We start from the raw sequence: 22,732 nt of genomic DNA, 5'->3' as shown, positions 1-22,732 counted from the left end.
CTTTTCTTTTCTTCGGTAGCGCGGTCACTGCAAACGACATCATTAACTAGCGACACGAGGACGGCCGCACCAGGGAATCCAGGAAGTCGAGTCCGGGTGCCTTACCGCCGCGCCTACTCGCTGCACGAGTGGAGCGCTGTCGCGCGCGCGACCTACCCAGTGTGCGACCGTCCTTGCGTCCGGTCGCGGCTCCCCGCGGGACGGTTTCTCACCGGTGTCGCGTCGCCACGAGATGTCACGAATAATTATGAACCAAAAAAATTGGTTGTCTGTAAAGTCGGTTTACGGACGATAGTTTAACGTGACAACGTCATAAAAAACACTGATGAAATTATTGCATAGTTTTATAAATAAAATTGAATCATTTTTATTGAATCATCACTATTTTGTATGGATACAAAGAAGGAGTGAAATGAAATATACAATTTAATTGATAAATTTAATTTTATTTGCACTCATTAATTCAAATATGTTTATTACTTTAACGAAGAGATTATTTTAACTATAACTTTTATATATGTTTGCTATTCAACTTCTTCCAATCTGTGTTATTCTGTTAAGGATAGGACGATAATAGGAAAAGTAGGAAACGAATGGGAGTGTTTCAAGTTTAATGTGCCTCGAAAAAGTAAAATCGATTGTTGTTCCAATCGAGTGGAAGAGAGATAGATGCGGCGCAAGCGTACAATGAGCGTAACGGGACACAGCGTAACGGGACAATGTGCGTAACGGGACCCTTTTTCGTGCGTGCAGCCGGAGTTCATCGATTTATTAGACGTTGTCACGTCAAAAAATCTAATATCTCGTTTCGGAAAGCGTACAGGATGGAGTATGCCCCCGTATTCCTAACTCAGAAGACCTGTTCACGTATTCCGCAAACAATCTCAGGGATCAGACTATCGAAAATAACGGGATGTATTTTTTTTTCTTGTTGCGTGGGTACTGTGCGCTCGTATATTCGCTGTTCACTTGTCTGCAGAGGCCACACAAAGTCTGCGCGCTGCACGCCACGAGGTTCTCGTGAAGTAGTGCGTCGTCTTTGTCCATCAGCTGAGTGAGATGGCCATGCCAGCAATCCGCCCCCCAAATGTGGCAGGTATTACACTGTGTGCGTAGAGCCGCAGCAAAACAACGCCTAGAAACTTGGAACGATTGGTTTGTAAATAAACTTGAAGTAATTTCAATTTGTCTACTATCTTTTCGTCTTTCCGTGTTCCCTGACGTCAGTATTGTATGCGAAATGGATTTTTTTTCATTTTAGAACAAAGTAAAAAAAAACAAACAAATAATCTGATCAAAAATAGGGTTTATGTATAAATGTGAGTAGAAATATATTTACATTTGGATTCAGGTCACTTTAGGTTGAATAAAGAACAATGTGTGTACCAGGCAAGTTCAGTATCTAGAAAACACGAAGAAGCCAATGAAGAGCAAATATCTACATAATTCCATACTCATACAAAATAAATGAGATGTTATACCCTGATTCATTTAGTGATTTTCTTAAATATATTCCTTGTATATATACAACAGTCATTAAAAAATAATATGAACTGATATATTAAACACAGGGTGGAAGCTATACAATAAATGAGTTAAAACAAACTTACAAAATGTATTTATAGAAAATGAATTCGGCTCTCGTATTCTTCTCGTGCTAACAATTACACTCATATAGTGTATTTATCGAGTCATTTCCAATACTCTCTAATTCTTCGCAACCCTTTAAGGCTCGTACTCACATAACATTTTGGTTATTTCATTTTCTTATCATAACTATTTCAGAAATGTTCCTGTTAATTTACATTGCTTCTTTTACTTTGCATAAATTTTTACTAACGTATATTTAGCTTACTTATTATTTTATAATAGCGGTAAAAAATCACACAAATATTCATATTATGGTAACTTGGTGACATTTTACAGTTCGAAAATAAACATTTGAAATTTAGTAAATATCGGGTAAGAAAATCTTTGACCAAAAAACACAAGTACTAAGGATTTACCGGCAAAGATCTGTAGGAATAGCCTTTAATTAAAATAATGACAAGATAATTAAATAACCAACTGAAAATATGAGACCATGTCTAGCAGGGTTTCTGAGAGAGATGCAAAGGTTAGCAAAGAAATAACTCTGACACCTTTTGTTGTGCTACGTGAGAGTGAGATACAATGCAGATAACTTAAGCAGAATGGATATTTTACTGTCTTTGAGCGCGGATCCGATAGGAGGTTTGAGTAACGTAAAACCACCAGCCTTAAGTGGAACACTTCAATCGACGTTTCCTGAATAAAACACCCTCACAGCTTTCTGCTCGGTTATAGGTGATACAAAAATGAATAATACTTAAGAAGCAGGTACGAGAAAAGTACATGGACGTTTTCTGTACTGAAAATAGTAGGGCTATAGATGCTAATAAGGAGGTGTTTTTAGATGCCAACTAAAAAATTACCCAGACGAGTCCATTAATGAATTTTTTTTCGCTTTAATGCATTAAAAATCGTGAGACATTTGGTGAGCAAACACTGAGAATACTTCAAGTTTCTCACCCCTGATGAATCTGCAGATATCCATGTCGCCTAAGCTAGAAGTTATGCTAATAGTTATGCATTATGACTGTCACCAATGCTGATGAAAGACAAGCATTTAGGTTTTTTTCTTGTTTTGCGCCATGTTTATGAGGTTACTACAGACGTACATACACGTTGCAAGTCAGGGAAATTGGAAATTGGAAAAGGAATGAGCCATGGAAAATGGAAGGAAACCATCCCGGCATTTAACTTGAGAGATTTCGAAAAGCCATGTGAAACTGCTTATGGTGTTAATCACCCTTGGGTTTGGTTACCACTCCTGGTAGCATTCCATACATTTGGGATACCACTGCTAATGGCGTTTCAATCATTGGGGTTTGTCATTTTAATGGCGTTGCAGCCAAACGTTTTAACGTTGGCGTTGTAACTATAGCCACCAGTAGAGGTACTATCGATGTTGGCAGTGCTGCTGGTATGCTATATGAAATTAGATCTAGCTGAAATCACGAAGGTCTCTCGCTGGCTGTGGCTGAAGCGTCGCTTTCAGTGGCGGGGGTCGTGTGTTCCATCCCCGCACCCTGCACCAGTCAAATATGAGCACTGGGTCGGTGCCAAGTGGTTTGGAGCCTACCATAATCCTGGCGATCATGTTGCCTTAAGACTCTTTGCACAACCGAGTGACGCAAATCCACATAAAAATATCCAAACCGTGTATTGTATACAAATTTAAAAGGATATAATCTTCCTCCATAACTTTGCAACCACTGACGAACTTTGTGTCACACATTTTCCTCCATAATTATGTAACTTGAATACATTAATTCCTGAGATAATCACGCTATAAAAACATTGAACCACCAATTCCGTGGTAACATTGACTGCCGGCTATAACTTTCCAGCGTTTATGTAGAAAACATTAAAGGTTCAATATAAAATATAGGACTTACAACAAACATTCCGATTTGATAAAAAATTAACATAATAAGATATGATCAAAGAAGAATATGTCTTAAAATCTAAAAACTAACCAGCTTGTTTTGATTTTGCAAAAACAGTATAAAAATATTTTAAATCCTAATGCAGGAACACAAAGCAGCACTAAAAAATGTAATTAAAATAGATGTTGAAAACTTGGGCATACAGCTTCATCAGTGTGTTATCCAAGCACTATATGTAGCCTCACATATACAGCCACATGGATTTATGTTCATTTGATGGTTGACCAGCCCCAACAGTGGATCGTAGGAGATAATCATATCTTCCCTAGCACAATCACTAATATGACTACCTCAACATGACACAGAAGAGGAGTTGTTCCATGTGTAATGGAAGGAGGTTGTTGTGCATGGTAGTGTTGGCAGAGAGTCTGGCGAGACAGCTCCCCCAGTTGACGCATGAGCTCTGTCGAGTAGGAACTCCGCCAGACATTCTTAGAAAGTGTTGCACAGTTGACTGGTGGATGTGTCACATGTCTGCAGAGCAGCGGCGGATGTTCAGTTTGTCATTTGTGCGACTGAGAGCAAGTGGCTGGCACACGTGAATTGGCGCTGTTCTCATACTGAGTCAGGTGGCTCTGGGGGAGATGGTGTAGAGTCTGGCGCAGTTCGCAGGGACAGTGCCCGTGAGTCTGTGGGTCATTGCGATTAGCGTGGAGACAGATGCTGCTTGAAGCACGTAATTTATTTCGGTGGACTCAAACTACAAATTTACTTCTTTAATATTTTAAATTTAAACATGTACCTTAAGGACAGTGATGCATACATGATTGTAACCAAAGCAAGAAAATTCAAAAAGTTAATCGAGTTAAGGGGAATTAGGCCACACCACATTTTATTTTTCCCTCTTTTTTCTATAATTCTAATTTTGAACAATTTATCCCAATTTTTTTTAATGACAAGGCATAAATAATATCTCCCAGACCTTCTGTACCTTGTTGCAACCACATACTTACTAACTGGCTCTAGTCTGTAAGCGCCGCGAGGAAATAACTTGTTATTTCCCGCGGGAGACTACAACTGCCGTGATAATCACGCCAGTTCACAAGTGTTGACTTCAAAAAGTAGCCAAAGTTAAGTACTATGCCATGTTAAACCAAAAAAAATATAGCATGAAGATTTATTGCAAGCGGTATCAAAATATTTGGAATTGCAAGATGGCGAGGCCTAATTCCTCTAGTAAGAAAAAAAATGCCTTTAAGCAATAAGTAAACAAAAACCTCATATTTAAATGACAGTAGTGTCAACAAAGGCTTAATGTATTTCTGATGGCAAGACTTAAAAGGTTCCTGGACGATGAAGCTACCGTAGTGTTTTTTTTAGCATATTCGGGCGTGTCCACCGGTCTTTGCCACGGCGTGAGCCCTGACCACTCTCGTCCGCTCAGGCTTCTTTTTGTCCGATCGTGTACCATATCTGACATACCTATATCTGACACTGACTGCTGGAGTTCGCGTCCACTGCATTATCTTTACGGCACTGGCTACTAGAATCGCGAAAATCGATTTTTATCGTACCCACGTGGCATTTATTAAAATTCTACAAATGTGATTCAAATCACAGATGCAATTTCACAACTCTCAGTACCTCGAGGCAACGCGTTATTAATGACGGCTACCATGGTGTCTTTGAAAGTTTAACTGTGAAGTATTTAAACATAAAAATGTGATGATTTTTCGGTCCATGTTTTTACAAGTCCATATCAAGCAGCTCATATATAATCCACAACCTTAACCGATAATTTAATGTGAATATTTATTATTACATTAATTTTCAACATAAACAATTCTAAAAATCATTTCATGTTCGACCATCGTCGCGAGTCAGAAAAAACAATACTTAATTTATATTGAGAGTATGTTATGCTTACAAGTAAGTAATCTTACATAAGCCAATAGTGGACCATGTACCAACTTACTTAGTTCTCAGTGTAAATAGGTAGGCAAACAAGCAAACCGATTTTTATTTATTTTTATGTTTTTTTTCAGTATTGGCTACTACTTACTACTATCACTAACATTGTTTTATATAAGACCTTTGATGACGCACTAACAGCAAACAGGCAAGTCCCACGTTTATGTATTTTGTGTTTTTCGCCAACAATGATTACAATTAAGGTTACATACAGTTTATAAGAACGTTAAACATGTCAGGCCATTGGTACAGGCCAATCGTGCATCTTGTCCAACTGTCAGTTTACTGCAGATAGGAATCATGTCTTTAGCCTGATGGTGCTAGGCCGCCGGTTTCCAAACTACCCTCTGTTATCTGATAGTAAAGTTAGTTGTTGCTATTTACTGAATGTGGTGCTGGTTGATTGATGGTGGAATTAATGTGATTTTTTAAGACCAAGCGTAAAAATGACTAGTATAGACCATAAACAAAGAGTTTTTCGTAAAAGAAAACAAGGAAGGAAATGTTAATGATGAAGAGTATATAATAAATATTTAAATGTTTGAAAAGTCAGGGAAATAACATGTAAATTGGGTTGAGACAACTGTTCAACTCAAAAATCATGACCCAATGAATACCGGTAATGCTTGTCATTTCCAGACCGCTGCTTTTCATAGATTTTTTCCGATGCTTGTAGCCAATAGCGAAAATAAAAAAATGAAACATGCTTTCCAGCGATGAAAGCGGAACCCAGTAGTCCACATCAGAGCACTTGTTACACGATCAGAGAAACAGCGGAGGTGACTGCGGTCGGAGTCGAAGACATCTGGTCGGTGCAGCGTGCTGCGGATACGCCCGAAAATGCACGAATATGCCCGAAAATGCCCGAACATGCCCGAAGTGAACTGTCAACACAGTAAAATACCGCTGGCGAGTACTGGGGGAAGCCTAAGATGTACATCAAGTTCTGTCCCTGCCCGAACACGCCCGAATATTCACCTTCGGCCAACCTCGGGTTTATTAATATGTATTTATATTTCTCCGTTTATTTTAATGTAGCTCTACTAACCTAACTAACCGTCCATGGTGTTTTAAAGTGTTTTAATGTAGTTAACCTAACCGACCACTTTTAATATTTGAATTCATTTTTCCTGCGCGAATTTTCTCCTGTTTATATTTTTTTTTCCTAACCTAACTAAAACTAAGTGTATTTTGGAGGGGTCCGGGTTAGGGAGGGACCTAGGTGCGTCTCAGGCCGAAGCCTATACGCCTAGTCATGCTGGGATTAGCCATGCAAGGAGAGTGTTGCATGCATCATGTGCTAGGAGGGGATTGGCCAGCCATGGCAGCGATTGGCGCCATGACTAACTCCCCTCACTCTTAAATCTAGACTATAACTAGAGATAGGTTGGGCCCAGGTAAAACCTGCATAGACACAGGGAAAACCCTGGGCACATTCATGCGGGATGCAAATTGGCATGCATTACGTGTAGGAATTTACAGGAGACAGAGGATGGTCTGGATGAAGTGTTGGACAGAGTAGAAAAGAGTCTACCATGCGGGGGTTGGGCACTTGGACTCGTGGTCCGCTTTTCCAGTTGTCCAGTACTGGATTTAGTGACCAGGGACGCAAGCGCCCCTGGTGGTGAGTGGTTGCAAAAATAAAACAAATGCCGAGGTTGGCCGAAGGTGAATATCCGGGCGTGTTCGGGCCGGGACGGGGAGGCGGGTGAGGGGGACACCACAGACGCGCACAGCGGGCGGCGCACAGCAAATGCACTCACCGGCGCGTGTCTCTGCGGGCACAGACACGTTCGTGGAGACGGCAGCGGTGCTGGTGATGCTCACTGCGCGACACGTGTAGTTGCCCGCGTCGTCCCTCCGAGGCGACGCTATCGTCAGAACTGACCGTTTTCTGCAAGCCAACCACAACAGCTGTAGAGTGCGTGTGTTCACTTCTTCCCCGTGTTAGACACGAAGTTTACAACGTTTCTCTTGTTCCAAAATTTCAGCTACCAGAACTATAATAAGGCCCGCTAGTGAGCCAGGTGACGGAACATTTCCCACAGTTTCAGGCAACCTGCAACTACCGTTGACATTTCGCACGACACCAGGAAAACCATGTAATGACATCAAATTAACTGGATCTTGGCTACTGGGCCTCAACCCAGGATTAGTTAAATTTCCTGGCCATTAAAATCCTACGATCTTGACATGGCGAATGTTTCCTCTCGTTCACGATCGATGATCAACTGTGATGAAATCGTGAATTTGGTATAAATAACCAGATGATCCTCATTAAAAAGGGCTAAGCGATTAGAAAATATTTTTAACAAATTGTAATAAATGAAAAACAAATATTGAAATTTAAGTTCGAGCAATGTTGGGGAAAAACATCTTATTATACCAATGTTATTTTGGAAAAGAACGTGATGTTTATTTCCAAAAATGTTCAGTCATTGTAACGGCAATAAACTATGCTATAGGAGGGGTAGTTGTTTTGTTGAGATACGCGTGGCTCTTAAAAATCTAAAAATATTGTCTGCACGTGGACACAAACTGACCGTGGCGGTAGTACACTTGTTTACTTACTTTTTACTCATGATTTTTGTTCGGTTGGTGGGTAAGATGCGCCTGCCGTCCTTGTACCACCTGAAGGTCGGTAGCGGTGCGCCCTTCTTGAGCCGACACGTCAGCCGCACGACTTGCCGGTCCGCCTTCCTGCCGAGAGGCAGCAGCACCAGCGGCTTCACTGCAACACGCACAGCTAATTAATATAATAATAATTTATTTCCCATTTTTTTTTACACTTTGTTAACAATATTCACTTAATTAACCAGGAAATTTAGCACTCACGAAAGCAAGCTTGTATGTGAGTGCATCTAGTCACTTCAAATTACATGCGGTATTTTGACGATTGTAAACATTTGTAAATGTATAATAGCTGAGAAATAAATATATAAAATATAACCTAAGAAACTTTACATTAGTTATATAAAGATGAAAGTTAAAAAGAGCAAATTATTAAAATTCAATATTATGTATAAACAAAAAAGTTGAAATTATATCATTGTTACATGAATAAATGAAAATATAATTAAATAAAAATTAGTATTTAAGTAAAGTACAGGTACAAAGTTATAACAATATATAAAACTTACTTAAATACTAAAGCCATCTCTTCATCTGTTAAATTATGTAGCCAAATATTAACATTTTTTTTTTCATTTGAAAATAATTTTTGGTTTTTAGTTTTCCAGGAAGAATAACAACAATTTTTGGAAGCAAAAATTCTAAAGATCTCTGAGATATTGTTTTATGAAATTGAGGGATTTGTAAATTTATATTCTGTCTATGCCGTGTGGGATAATTATGATCTATATAATTTAACTGATTATCCCTTTGATACATATTAATTATTGCAGCTCTAATAAACAATCTTTTAATATCAAATACATTTAATAATTTAAAAAGTTCCTTGGGTGGGTACATGTGGTTTTTTTTTGAAAATAACTCGTAAAATAAGTTTTTTAATTGTTATAAGTGGCTTAATTGACGTTTTACTCATCCCTCCCCAAACCAGAATACCATATTGCATAACAGACTGAAAAATAGCAAAGTAAACCATTCTAATACCTTCAATAGATAATATTGTTCTTAATTCAACGAATTACTGTACTACTCACGAACAAACTTGCAACGAATACGAGCTCGACTCTACGCGCTACAACATTGACCCTGGGCTCCTAGCAGTGAGGTCAGAGTCAGGTAACTCAAGTCCAAGCCAAAACTCTGTCTCCTTTGCCTCGAGCACACAAGTCAGACATTCAGACGACAGCTGCACGTGAGCAATTCCACGATCCTAGAACTACTGTTATCCAAAGACTACACAAATACGGTTGCCGGAGACACCAGCACACTCTAGCTTGTAAATAAATGTGGCGTCCAACAAAAAAGCGGTTCTACAGCTCATGGTAGATAATTTATGAACCAATAGGCCAAATTTAAGAACCACATTCAAGCAAAACAAATAAGTAGGGATTGGAAAAGTTCGCGGTTTGAATGACCTCTAGGATGGACTCCAAGATCCTCTATGTACGCGGGAATATTACACCAGCTCATTGGCTACTGACTCGTGACACCTGCTAACTGGGATGCTTATGATTCGATACTTCTTACGTTGAGGGCCATTCATTGGCTCACAGTCCTTCAGCGCAAACTGTGTTCCAATCACTGAAGCGGCAATAAGTTACATGCACTTGGATTCTAGCCTATCGCGAAATGAACCCGCGAATTTTTCCTGTCTCTAAAATAAGCGAAAGAACAATCCGCATGGCCAAGTGTAAACCTTCTCGACTTCGACTGTGAGGTCATATCTTGCGGTGGCACGCGGGTCTATGGTGTTCCTTACAATCAGAAAGTCCCCTCTGAGCGTTCGAGCGTAAAACAGGGGCGTGCATATAAAAAAACCCTCTTGGAGTTTATATCAAAACGCAGCATTCTACAATTCATTTGAGAGAAAATACTAAATTGTATAATAAAAAGCCGATGTTACACGTAATACTGCATTGATGTTCTTTAAAAAAAACCAGAAATGTATTAACATTTAACATAAATACTAGCAGTTGCTCTAAATATTCGAGAAAAACAGAAAAATTTAAAAACAATTTTTTTCGCGTGGGTTTTACAATTGTTTGCAATTACTTCAACTTTGCGCTTTTCGTACGCATTTAAAACATAGCATTAATGACATCGTACGAAGCTTGTTTAAATCATAACAATTTCAGAGTCTGTTAGTGTGTAACCATTGGAAGACTGCAACTGTCATAATAATTTAACAAGTCCCAGATTTATGACTTAACCATTTGTCCAAAATTAGCTTTTATGATACACATGTATTATTTGCATGGCGCTATATTTTTTTAAAAAGTTATCAATATAGAGAGAGATGGCCAAACAGTGCGAAAAGCTTCAAAAGGACGTTGTATGGTTACAGAAAACTACTAAGAAAATGCTATGGCCAAAATGAATAGTTCTGTTTTCGGATTTAGTGTTTGAATTGAATATTTAAAGCTTAAGTATCCTTAACATTGTTGTATATTACTTAATATAATATAGATTATAATGTCAGAGTCTCCTCCGAAAGTTTTATTGTTACCCTATGAACGACATCATCAGTTTTATGCCTTGCGATTTAGAGCGATCCTGTACTAGAAGCACCAGCGAGCGTCGTACTTATAATTCTGCATCACTATCACAATGAAACCTTTGGCTAAACGGGCCTCTTTATAGCATTGACCATGCAAGTCAGTTCTTGGAATCGAGGAGTTGCTTCCATTTATATCAATTATGTAACACGAAATGATTAAGGACCAAAGAAACGTATTTCAGTAGCACAGAGATTGATTGAATTGTCTCCAATAACATGTACCTTCCTGTTACTTGTTGCTGTCACATATGTTAAAGAAAAGGGCACAAAACTGTGTATTAAGTTATTAATTACGTAATTAATTTCAATTAAACGCATAACAACGAGCAAAATGCAAACTATAATAATTTACACATATGTGGTAGATTTTCTGAAAACAATGTTTTGTACTGTATTTGGTTATGGCATTTTTTGAGGACAGTGAAATTTTAAATAAACCTTTTGTGTTATTTTGTTATACGAACACAAATTCCACACATTTGTTTCTGAGTTTTAGGTATGTAGAATTTGTCTACCAATAATAAATAAAATGATTGTGTTTTACATATTCTTTCGCAAAATTATACTATTCCTTTCTTTTTTTATACTTTACCATGCCAAGTTTCAAATATCCTACAAAACTGCGATATAGCTTTTTACATTTAATTATTTACAATGAGAAACGAGAAAAAGTCATGCTCTTTTAATTATTATTATTGTATCAATGAACAGCATTATAAATCAATGTACAATTAATTTTCACCGGAGGCACATAAAATAAGCGCACTAGCTGAAAAACTCAGATTTAAAGTTACACATAATGTAATGTGATTAAACGTAGATAATTCTAGCGAGAATAATTTGTGTTATTCGGCGATAAAAACGTAATATATTTTTAATAAAAACATTACTTTTTTCCGAAATAAACACACAATTTTAATTAAGATAAAAGAAACAAATTTGTATAACAATATTAATATTTACAAATTAATTTTTTTTTGTTAGATCATGTCAGCTTGCTTCTGCGCTTTGGATGAATTTTCATGTCTATCGTGACTTTGATGCAAGAATTAACTTTCCACGCTACTTCGAAACTGTCATAGACAGACTGAATGTCAGATAAGTTGTTTTTCACCGATAACATTCCCGTCAACTGGGAGACACATTTTCCAAAGGAAGCCGACAGCCGGCAGTCAGAGTCGACGGGGCCGCGCCTACTGAGCAGGCAAGCCGCGGTGCGGGCGTGTAAGGCGGGTGCCATACCGCCAGGCGCAGCGCCAATAAAGCCACGCACAGTCAACGATGCGATGCAGGGAACACCATAAACCAGGGGTCGGCAGTCAGCGGCCCGCGAGCCGCATGCGGCTCTTTCCCTTCCCTTTGCGGCTCTGCAGCTCACTGCGCTGCCACAGCGCGAAAATAAATGCATAACCAAATCAGACGGCCCAATCACAACGCATGCCTTCAACCTGCGTGCTCGCCCAGATTACTTTTTTATTTTGATAATTTAGGTATTTTTGTTCTATCATTAGAGCTCTACTAATAACTACCATTCCGTTACAATTACGAATTTTTTCCTAAGTAGCCTTTATTTTTAAGACTATATGTTGAATTTGCGAATTTTATCGTTTAAAAATTCCATGCAGCTACAGAGAAAATACATGTTGAGGCTATCTGAAAAATTGGATAATCTGTTTGTTTAATCTCTGGCTCATCTCACTCTAAAGTCTGCCGACCCCTGCCATGGACTAATTGTGGGTATAGACTGATACTTGTCTTCTGCGCAAGAGGCCAACATTGGCTTACGATTCGCCGACATGACGGCTCAATTCATCTGATGCAAAACAACTGATGCTGACGTGTTCGTTTGCACATGGTCCTCCGGTAGAAACTCGGTTTTGCTCGTGTGGTTCAATGTAAAGATGTTATTTGACACAGAAAATATTTAAACGCACTTTTGATTAAGTAACAACGCATTCTGCATTCCAAATCAGACATACTCAGAGGTCTGATATTTTATAACCTTCGAGGTGTTAGCTGCGCCTGTCATAAAACACGTTTGTGACAGTTTCATTGGCAGACAGGCCGCTTGATGTTGAGCTAAAATATTCTCGGTCACATATTCGGCCAACAAGATATCGTTAATGAAGTAGTAGCTCTCTTAACTTACTCATACGAGTTATTAATGCATAACTTCAAAACAAGTTTGATAAGATAAATTTTGACGCAGTGTTTGGATTCCCAGTTAGTAATTGATGAAGTAACGACATGAGAAGTTGCTCTAAGTACCGGTGTTAATCCTGCTGTATACAGGACAGTTTTTTCCTGTGCGTTTCACAATGACACTATTTTCTTTGAACTGCTCAATGCCTACGTAAACCCCTTGAGTCTCTTCAGTTGCCAATGCACACGTGACAGTTTCCGTGCTGTTTCGAAGCTCGTTGAACGAGGTACGTAGGCATGATGGCGTGAAGCTGCAAAAACCTTGTTTGTTTATAAGCCACTGTAGCAAACGTGATAAGCTTTAGACCACTGTAAGCCATTGCAAGTTCTCAGAAACGTAAGGAAACACAGTCTCTTAAAATAAAGTAACTTAAAAATTCACACTCGTTGCCGAGACTATATCTGTGATGTAGTCCGTTTTTCATTTCCAGAATTTTTTTTTGCGGAAAGAGATTACATATGGCGGTGAAGCCAAGAATTACAATAATGTTAACATACAAAAAACTATTTTCACACACTCGCTGCAATACAAGACGGTCAGTGTCTCTTCCTGCAGTACATGACAGTAATAAAATACAAAGGGATACTACAGCATACATGACAAACAATACACGACAAAATATACATAGTGGCATGGGGAAAAGTAGTAAAAAAAAACACAAGATCGATGCTCTTTGGAGTTCAATGCTAAGGGTTCCTTCGAGTACCAAGTTAAGTCACAGACTCGGAGTACAAGGGCGCAAGTATATGACATTATAAGACTTAGCGCTGCGGTAAGTGATGCGCGCTGGTATATTTACGCTGCGAGTTTCATGTGGGTCATACCATATGGAAAAATTTATTTTATTTTCACAAATGGTTTTACTTAAGATCATTTATAAATTATAAATGTTAAAACTATTTTCAAACACTTAAAATCAAAGATAAATATAATTGTGTATATATATCCATATATATATATATATATATATTTATACATATACACACGTACACATATTAGTAACACATATAAGTAACCGAAAAAGAAAAACAATTGCAATGTTACATTCAATTTATAAAAATTCACACTAAATATTTTTTTAGCTTCAACTTTAACGAGTTAAATTTTTTGGTAGTTTTTATAATAGACGTGTGTTAAAACGAAATTATGTAATTCACTTTTTGGTTTACTGTGTTAAAATTATAAATTAAGTTCACAAAATAATACTTTAATTTTTATTTATTTATATGATGTAATAAAAAATAACAAATGTTAAAATCTAGTGATAATAGCTTGTTATCATACTATACAATGTTTTACTTTTAATCTAAAAATGTTAATTATTGTTAATGAAATCACAGAAAAAAAATTAGATATAGGATTTAATTTTGTTTTAAAAATTTGTGAGTCATGATACTTTCCGATTTTGTCGAAATATCTTCAACGTAAAAACAAACATGGTTTAACAGACCTTCAGAGACCCTGCACTGCAGTGGTAATAAAGAAATATCAATGCTGAAGTCAACGACAGCAGCGCATACTTGACAGTGAACAAATTATATGGATAAATAGGCACTGCGTTATTGAATGTGAATACTTGAGAAATAAGCGACAACTATTTTGCATCTGAGAATTTTTGGGAAGTATTTCCTGTTTTTTAACTATTCATAAGTTCGTCACCATCGAACTTCGTCAGTCTCCGGACATCATCGGCGTCGGAGTCCCTCCCCCCGGCCCATCCGCCTTCCCCTCCTACCTTCTCCAGTATTGTTTTGTTGTGGAGGCGTACTCCTCCTAGTTTATATAAGGCCATGTTAGCATACCTCCGCCGCTTCTTCCACGACAGAGCTTGGACGAGCAACTTGTTAAGCCCGTGCTAGGGCTCGATCATGGGTGAGTTTCATGCTTCGAATTCGCGACTTGGTTGTATAAGTGGCATATAGACCCGTGTTAGCTGTTGCATGTTTCTGAAATTCTGTTTCGCTGCCACGTTCCAAATTATTTGTTTATTTTCACGGTGTTCCATCAGTTCAGTATTGATTGGTTCTCGCACCCATGATCGGCACCCAGTTGGTACGCACACGTTTATTTTTCTTACGTCATTTTCGCCTCTACGTAACGCTTGTTTTTATATACACCATCTCATTATTATATAATTCTTGCTCGTTATGCAAGATAAAATGAGAAATAATTCTATAATCGTAATTGTTGCTCGTACACTGTCGCGTAATTAATTGTTTGAAGTAAATTTGCATTTTTAATTGTTTAATGCGTTCATTACGCTACGAATTTCGAGGCTAGTTATTGTTAGTAAAACATAATGTTAATGCAAGATACACTACACGTTTTATACGTATTTACGTACACATGCACGTCTTGAATTTGATTGTATACTATAAGGAGTATATCTCCCGTGTCATGTATTTTCATTTTAAATATTTATTAAATAAAAAGATATGTAAATGTGAACTAGTTCAACTAGTCAACTAGTTTTCAATAGGCGCAGCGCAGACTTCTTCCTCCTTCCACCCCCCCCTCAAAGCTTCCCCCACGATTATGCACATCCTTTAGCATCTGGTTCCTCCACTCCTGTGTCTTTTGACTTCCACTATTATCCCCTCCGCGCATGCGCGTTCAGCACCTTCTCCGCTCAAACCTTCTTATTAGAGCATCGTTTGACCACGTAGTAGCACCTGGACACTAGATTAGTTTCTCCCGGTCTTTCGCCAGCTCGTACGTAACGTCAACATGTATTTGCAGTGGTCAGGCGATCTGTAACTTAAGCTTTTTTTTTAATGTGCCGCGTGAACGATGGCAGGTGTTTGTAACTGCAATTTGGCCCTGTGCCTCGGCAGAGGTGGCTCTGTCTTGTGTTGTTTCCACTGATACATTAGGGTTTTCGCACTTAGCCGCTTTAACTTCCCGTTCTTGGTCTTTATTTCTCTTACCCGATTTGTTTGTTCGACTTACTTTGGTAAGAAATGTCACGTCGTCCCGTGTCACGTAAGCTATCTTGTCATATATTTGATTTTTTTTTTGACCTGACAACGTCTAATAAATCGATGAACGCGGCTGCACGCACGAAAAAGTGTCCCGTGACGTACATTGTCCCGTTACGCTGTGTCTTATTACGCTCATTGTACGCTTTCGCCGCATCTATCTCTCTTCCACTCGATTGGAACAACCATCGATTTGACTTTTTCGAGGCACATTAAAATTGAAACACTCCCATTCGTTTCCTACTTTTCCTATCATCGTCCTATCCTTAACAGAATAACACAGAATGGAAGAAGTTAAATAGCAAACATGTATAAAAGTTATAGTTAAAATAATCTATTCGTTAAAGTAATAAACATATTTGAATTAATGAGTGCAAATGAAAGTAAATTTATCAATTAAATTGTAGATTTCATTGCACTCCTTTGTATCCATACAAAATAGTTTTAATTCAATAAAAATGATTCAATTTTATTCATGAAAGTATGCAATCATGTCATCAATGTTTTGTTATGACTATCGTCCGTAAACCGACTTTACAGACAACCAATTTTTTTTTCACTTTACGCATTTCACTTAGTTATTACTATTTACATTACCTCTATTACTATTGTTCGATGTTGGTACTATATTTGTAGGAAAATTGTTAATGTTTTTGATCGGTACTCTCGTACCACGTACGAGTTGTTTCTGTTTTTACTTCCGCAGAGTAAATTACATTTTGGGGGTGATTATCATTGCCACAGGTATTTATATTCTATTCAAGGAGGATGCAAACGTGTCCAATAATGTTTGTCTTGTTAATAGTTGTATTTTGTATCATATGGATCTCTCTCCGTGTTTCTGAACGCCCCTCGAAGACGATTTACGACATTCATGCGTATTTTTAAGCTGTGTTACTTTTGTAACTTGTAAATGTGAATTATTTCATATTTTCCCTTTTGTTAGAGTCGCGAGATTCGTATTCTTGTGAATCGCGCTTCATGGATGTTTCTTGCGCGATTAACAGCTCGTGCTTTTACAGTTGTTTGTTGTCCCTGACGTCTTTCGTTAGAATTAACGTTTAAAACATTTCAGTATTAATCTCTAACGAGTGTAAACATATTTAAATATTTATATTGTGTGGTTGACGTATAACCCCAGGGTTGTGTGTATTATATTATATTATTAAGGCTGTTCCTCACCCAATGAGAAAAATTACTATTGAAATAAAAAAAGTAATACGATGCTAGGATATTAAGTTACGAGGCTTGCTAATTCACTCTTTAAACCTTTGAAGTTATGGTTTTCAAAAATGTAAAGATTGCTCTATAAATAATATCTCAGGTGTGAGACATAAAGAGAACATGACTCACTTGACTCCATTCCTGTTGTCACTCGTGGAACATAGGGCATCAACAAAGCATTTCTTTCTGGCCCTGTCATTGCATCAGTCAGGTTTATCTTTGTTGATGTTTCTTAAATAGGTTAGTTCAAGGTTGCGTGAGCTATTATCCCGCAACACCCGATCTAGGTGATAGGGCAGTCACCTGAAGCATTCAAGCCTGCTGTTTTATGTTAGGGTAGTCTCTCTTAGCCTTTGAAGTGCCCTCTTTACTGAACCCCAAGATAAATAGCTGCATCCTCCACTTCAGTTGCAGTTAAGGACTTCACCAAGACCCTGTTGGTAGAACGCGATTCTCGGAAACGTAATGCAAAGAATTTAAAATTGACACAAAATACCTATAGTTACGAGGTTCGCTGGTGAGACAGATGAAATATTTCACTGAATAAGCTTAGGTCGGAACCAGATAATTACGGTACTATCGGAAGTGATTAAGAACGAGGGGGAGAAAAACACATTTCACGTCCATACTAAATGAAATCCTTCTCGGAAAGTGTTAACATGTGTGGCCACCTGCTTCAACACAAGTTCTATGAATGCACGTTAACAAAAAACACAGGAAACGCGTGGAGAGTAAGCACCTGTAGACCCGAGTGACGAGCAGTTTTAAATTCATTTCGATGTACGTATTTAGACATTAAATGCTATTTATGTCAGTGTATCATCTTTTAGTGGAAAAATTTATTAAATATCTGCGAATTAAATAAAAGAAAATAATAATACCTTCATAATTTTAAACATTTCCAAAAAAACTTTAAAGCTCTCAATGCTGTACGGGACATAGATGAATATGTAGACTGGCAAACATGTTATTTTGAAATTATAATTTTATGAAGTTAAAGAAGGATTGTTCATTTTTGCATTTCATTCAGAAAATAAATTGTGTCATTAAAAATTGGTTGTCTGTAAAGTCGGTTTACGGACGATAGTTTAACGTGACAACGTCATAACAAAACATTGATGAAATGATTGTATACTTTTATGAATAAAATTCAATCAATTTTTTATTGAATTATCATTATTTTGTATGGATACAAAGAAGGGGTGAAAAGAAATCTACAATTTAATTGATAAATTTACTTTTATTTGCACTCATTAATTCAAATATGTTTATTACTTTAACGAAGAAATTATTTTAACTATAACTTTTATACATGTTTGCTATTTAACTTCTTCCAATGTGTGTTATTCTGTTAAGAATAGGAAGATGATAGGAAAAGTAGGAAACGAATGGGAGTGTTTCAAGTTTAATGTGCCTCGAAAAAGTCAAATTGATGGTTGTTCCAATCGAGTGGAAGAGAGATAGATGCGGCTCAAGCGTACAATGAGCGTAACGGGACACAGCGTAACGCGACAATGTGCGTAACGGGACACTTTTTCGTGCGTTGTCACGTCAAAAAACATAAAAAATGTGGTACCTAATCATACAGTAGGTATACTTCAGTCGACTAGGCACTGGCCGAGATGGTAACATACTCTGTCATTTACAACACCTCACATTTTAAATTTTCGTATTCTCAAGTCTAGCATATAACTTCCAAAGTTGGTACGTATGTGATCACGTCAGCAGTGTAGAATATAGCAGGTTGACGTAATCCTTATGAACAGTAAACTTGCTTGGAACAGGAGTGAAAGAGGCTGCCGGGGAAGATTGTGTCGAGGACCCGGAGAGTTCCCAGAAGCGGTCCCAGGGCACGGCCGTCAGTGGCGTGGCGTGTGCGGAGAGGTGTAAACAGTAGCGAGGCTGGCACGAGAGCACGGGGGAAGCTAGCAGGCGGGGCGGAGGTGGGCGACTATGAATCAAGCGGAGCGACGAGCCGGCCAGCAGACTCTGCCAGCGCCGAGAAGCAGATCTTGGCTGCACTCCCTGGGGTGAGTCAGAGTCTGGCTCGCCGCTGGGCCCTCAGAAGCCGCCAGTTGCGCGCGTCTTCACTGGAGTGCAGCCCAGTGACTCGCACCTTGCGACTAGACCCTAGCACATCGACTCCGTGCTCGCAGCTATCCGACTACCAGCATTCTGCCACACAAGGACCTCCCAGTCGTTCCACTGCATCACTGAGACACTGTATATGACCCTAGCACATCAATTCCATGCTCGTAGCTCTCCAACTACCAGCATTATGCCACACAAGTACCTCCCAGTCGTTCCACTGCATCACTGAGACACTGTATCTGCCCCTAGCACATCAACTGCATGCTCGCAGCTCTCCAACTACCAGCATTCTGCCACACAAGGACCTCCCAGTCGTTCCACTGCATCACTGAGACACTGTATATGCCCCTAGTACATCAACTTCATGCTCGCAGCTCTCTAACTACCAGTATTCTGCCACACAAGGACCTTCCAGTCGTTCCACTCCATCACTGAGACACTGTATCTGCCCCTAGCACATCAACTGCATGCTCGCAGCTCTCCAACTACCAGCATGCTGCCACACAAGGACCTCCCAGTCGTTCCACTGCATCACTGAGACACTGTATATGACCCTAGCACATCAATTCCATGCTCGTAGCTCTCCAACTACCAGAATTCTGCCACACAAGTACCTCCCAGTCGTTCCACTGCATCACTGAGACACTGTATCTGCCCCTAGTACATCAACTCCATGCTCGCAGCTCTCCAACTACCAGTATTCTGCCACACAAGGACCTTCCAGTCGTTCCACTCCATCACTGAGACACTGTATCTGCCCCTAGCACATCAACTGCATGCTCGCAGCTCTCCAACTACCAGCATTCTGCCACACAAGGACCTCCCAGTCGTTCCACTGCATCACTGAGACACTGTATATGCCCCTAGTACATCAACTTCATGCTCGCAGCTCTCCAACTACCAGCATTATGCCACACAAGGACCTCCAAGTCGTTCCACTGCATCACTGAGACATTGTATATGCCCCTAGTACATCAACTTCATGCTCGCAGCTCTCTAACTACCAGCATTCTGCCACACAAGGACCTTCCAGTCGTTCCACTGCATCACCGAGACACTGTATCTGCCCCTAGCACATCAACTCTATGCTCGCAGCTCTCCAACTACCAGCATGCTGCCACACAAGGACTTCTTTCTCGTCACTGTCACTCGGAGTCTGCCACCTAGCATATCACCTTCAACTACCCCATTCTACCCACAAGTACCTTTGGGTCAATCTACCAGGTCACTATCACTGTGGGCTTGCCTCTAACACAATTGTTTCTATTCTAACGTCTCCCCACCATTACCCATCTGTCGCACACAACTTCTAACACCACTGCTCCCAACGCTCTACCTTGTACTATCACACTTCACCTGCCCCTAGCATATCTGCCTCCATACACACTTCTTACCAACAACAGAGTCTTGTCACATATAAACCTTCACACCGCTGGCCCGTCTCTCTAACAGTTAGTTTTACTTTGTGCCTTTTAACATCTGCCTCTCTACATGAAACTCCTCTCTATTGTCAATGCTATGTAACATACATACATTCAAATCACTGATGTTGTCGCTCTTCCATGTAACTATTACTCTCGTCCTGCCACTAGCACATCTGTCTCTGCACAGACATCCACACACCGAGTCACTATGCTGCACAAGACTTCCACAATAATGTTTCTGTAGCTCTAACGTATCACTGTCAATCTTTGCCTATGGCTGGTACATCTGCCTTAATTATTACTTATTACTAGAATTGCCACCCTGCTACAGTTACACCACCACATCAATTATACAGTCTTTCAACAGCGTACACTGTCTCTCTGGTTTCGCTACTTTTTAATTCTTCTCACTGCTATCACTAACAGCTGCTCAGAGGCTTTACAATACTTCTTTGGCCAGTAGGCAATTTTAGAACTTTAGCTCTCTGATGTTCTTAGGAGGTTTCCGAGAGTCCGAGTAGTGGGCATGGTTCACTTCCTACATCTTCTATGGTAATGCTTTACCTTTTTTTGACGCGTAAACATCTTAGCTCTCGGTATACGGCATTTGGTAGCAGTAATTTCGTGAAAATGTAACGGAAATGCAAGACAATGGTTCTGCGTCTGCGCAGAAGTCTCAGGAACCTCGAAAAGATGGTGGACTCACGTGTAGCAACATAAACACGTATATAGTCACTTTGGTCTATATTAGAGTATATACCAAACATATTGGTGTGCCAAATGAAACTTTATGATAGTGATACTACCGTGGAATGTTTTTGGTTAACTAAAATAGTCATTGTGAAAAGTAATACCAAGTTTTAAATGACATAAAAATAATTGACAACCATTATGAAACATATTTTCCTTACTTTTTTCAATGTTTTTGGTAGCACGGTGGTAAGGTTTGTGCTTCGTGGGAATGCTGTCCATGATTCAAATCCCTTCGAAAGAGGACTTTTATTTACTTTTTAAAAATATTATAATATCAAATATATTAATATTGTAATTAATATTAATAAAGTTGAATTAACAATAATGTAATATTTGCTTGTAGAAAGTATTTACAGCCTGATTTCAGTCGTTTAAGCAAAAACAAATATACAGACACATACTTAGTGTTATGTGTTTTAAAATGTTTTAGGTTACTATTTTAGTTTGAAAATTTTAGAGTATTAAATGATTAATGAATTTCAACAAGATGGGCAGTAATTTAATATAATTCCTTCTCTTAAATCAGTCAAAATCCGGGATCTATTAGACTGCAACTTTTAGTTTGAAAAATACTTCAAAGATAATGCAAATTTACGGTGAGATCAGCGACAATAATCGTGACAGGAAAGAACACAATGCTTATTTGTAAACAAGCTTGCTGAAAACCTGTACAAAATTCGCAATAAATATTTACACAACAGTAACGATGAAGTTACAATTTGGTCATTTGTACAAAGGGCATCAGAAAGATTCAATTTTATTATAATGTCGGGAAAGTTACTCATACAACGCGAAGCAAGATTTAACTACAGAGAGAAATAGTTAAGCACGAGGCAGCGAGAATTCTTGTGGAGAATGTGCAATCCTACCTCAACAGGGTAGGATAGCACATTTTCCTCAAGAAATGATTTATGCTTGAGTTTATATAATAAGAATTATAAAACATCCTACACACTTCATGTTACAAGTATTAGAATTCGTGCAATGCGAAAATTATTATGCATGACGATTCCATTTAAGTGGCAAAAACCAACATGACGAATCCGGGAAAAGTGAATAAGCTTTAAATAACCACTATAAAACACTATTGTATTGAAATACTATTACTAAAATAAATGTGACGAGGTAAGAACATAAAAGCAAGTTTTCACAATTATTTTAAAATGAAAAGTCATCCTTGTAACTAGCGCAAACATCCAGACCTGAGCAGATTTTCCTGGGTAGAAGCCAAAATTCAAATTTGGAAAGCACGTTAGCTGGAATTCAATCACACGACGATACATGCTATCCACAAGAGTGCCACCAAAACTAACGCCTCGAGAGTCCTTCGCCCCACACTTTGAACAACTGCTCAGTACGACACAGACGCGCAGAAGGAGTACAGCTTCGCCATCTTGCATGCAGTATTTTGGCCCTCTCCCGGTGCAAGC

At 38.8% G+C, this 22,732-nt stretch overlaps 1 protein-coding gene across 1 annotated transcript in view; it reads right to left on the bottom strand.

Moving 5' to 3' along the window:
* The window catches only part of LOC134528957 (uncharacterized), a 272,913-nt gene that overhangs the window by 40,605 nt on the left and 209,576 nt on the right, over positions 1-22,732 (bottom strand). The window contains exons 3-4 of the mRNA XM_063362625.1: positions 8,013-8,172; positions 7,205-7,335 (exon numbers count right to left, since the gene is read on the bottom strand). Of these exons, the coding sequence (XP_063218695.1) occupies positions 7,205-7,335; positions 8,013-8,172 (291 nt within the window). The remainder of the gene's footprint in view (positions 1-7,204; positions 7,336-8,012; positions 8,173-22,732) is intronic.

The sequence above is a fragment of the Bacillus rossius genome, chromosome 2 (assembly GCF_032445375.1).
Source record: "Bacillus rossius redtenbacheri isolate Brsri chromosome 2, Brsri_v3, whole genome shotgun sequence".
In the NCBI taxonomy this organism is placed as follows: domain Eukaryota; kingdom Metazoa; phylum Arthropoda; class Insecta; order Phasmatodea; family Bacillidae; genus Bacillus; species Bacillus rossius.
Note: the sequence above shows the minus strand (reverse complement) of the source record. Positions and strands in the feature narration are given on the sequence as shown.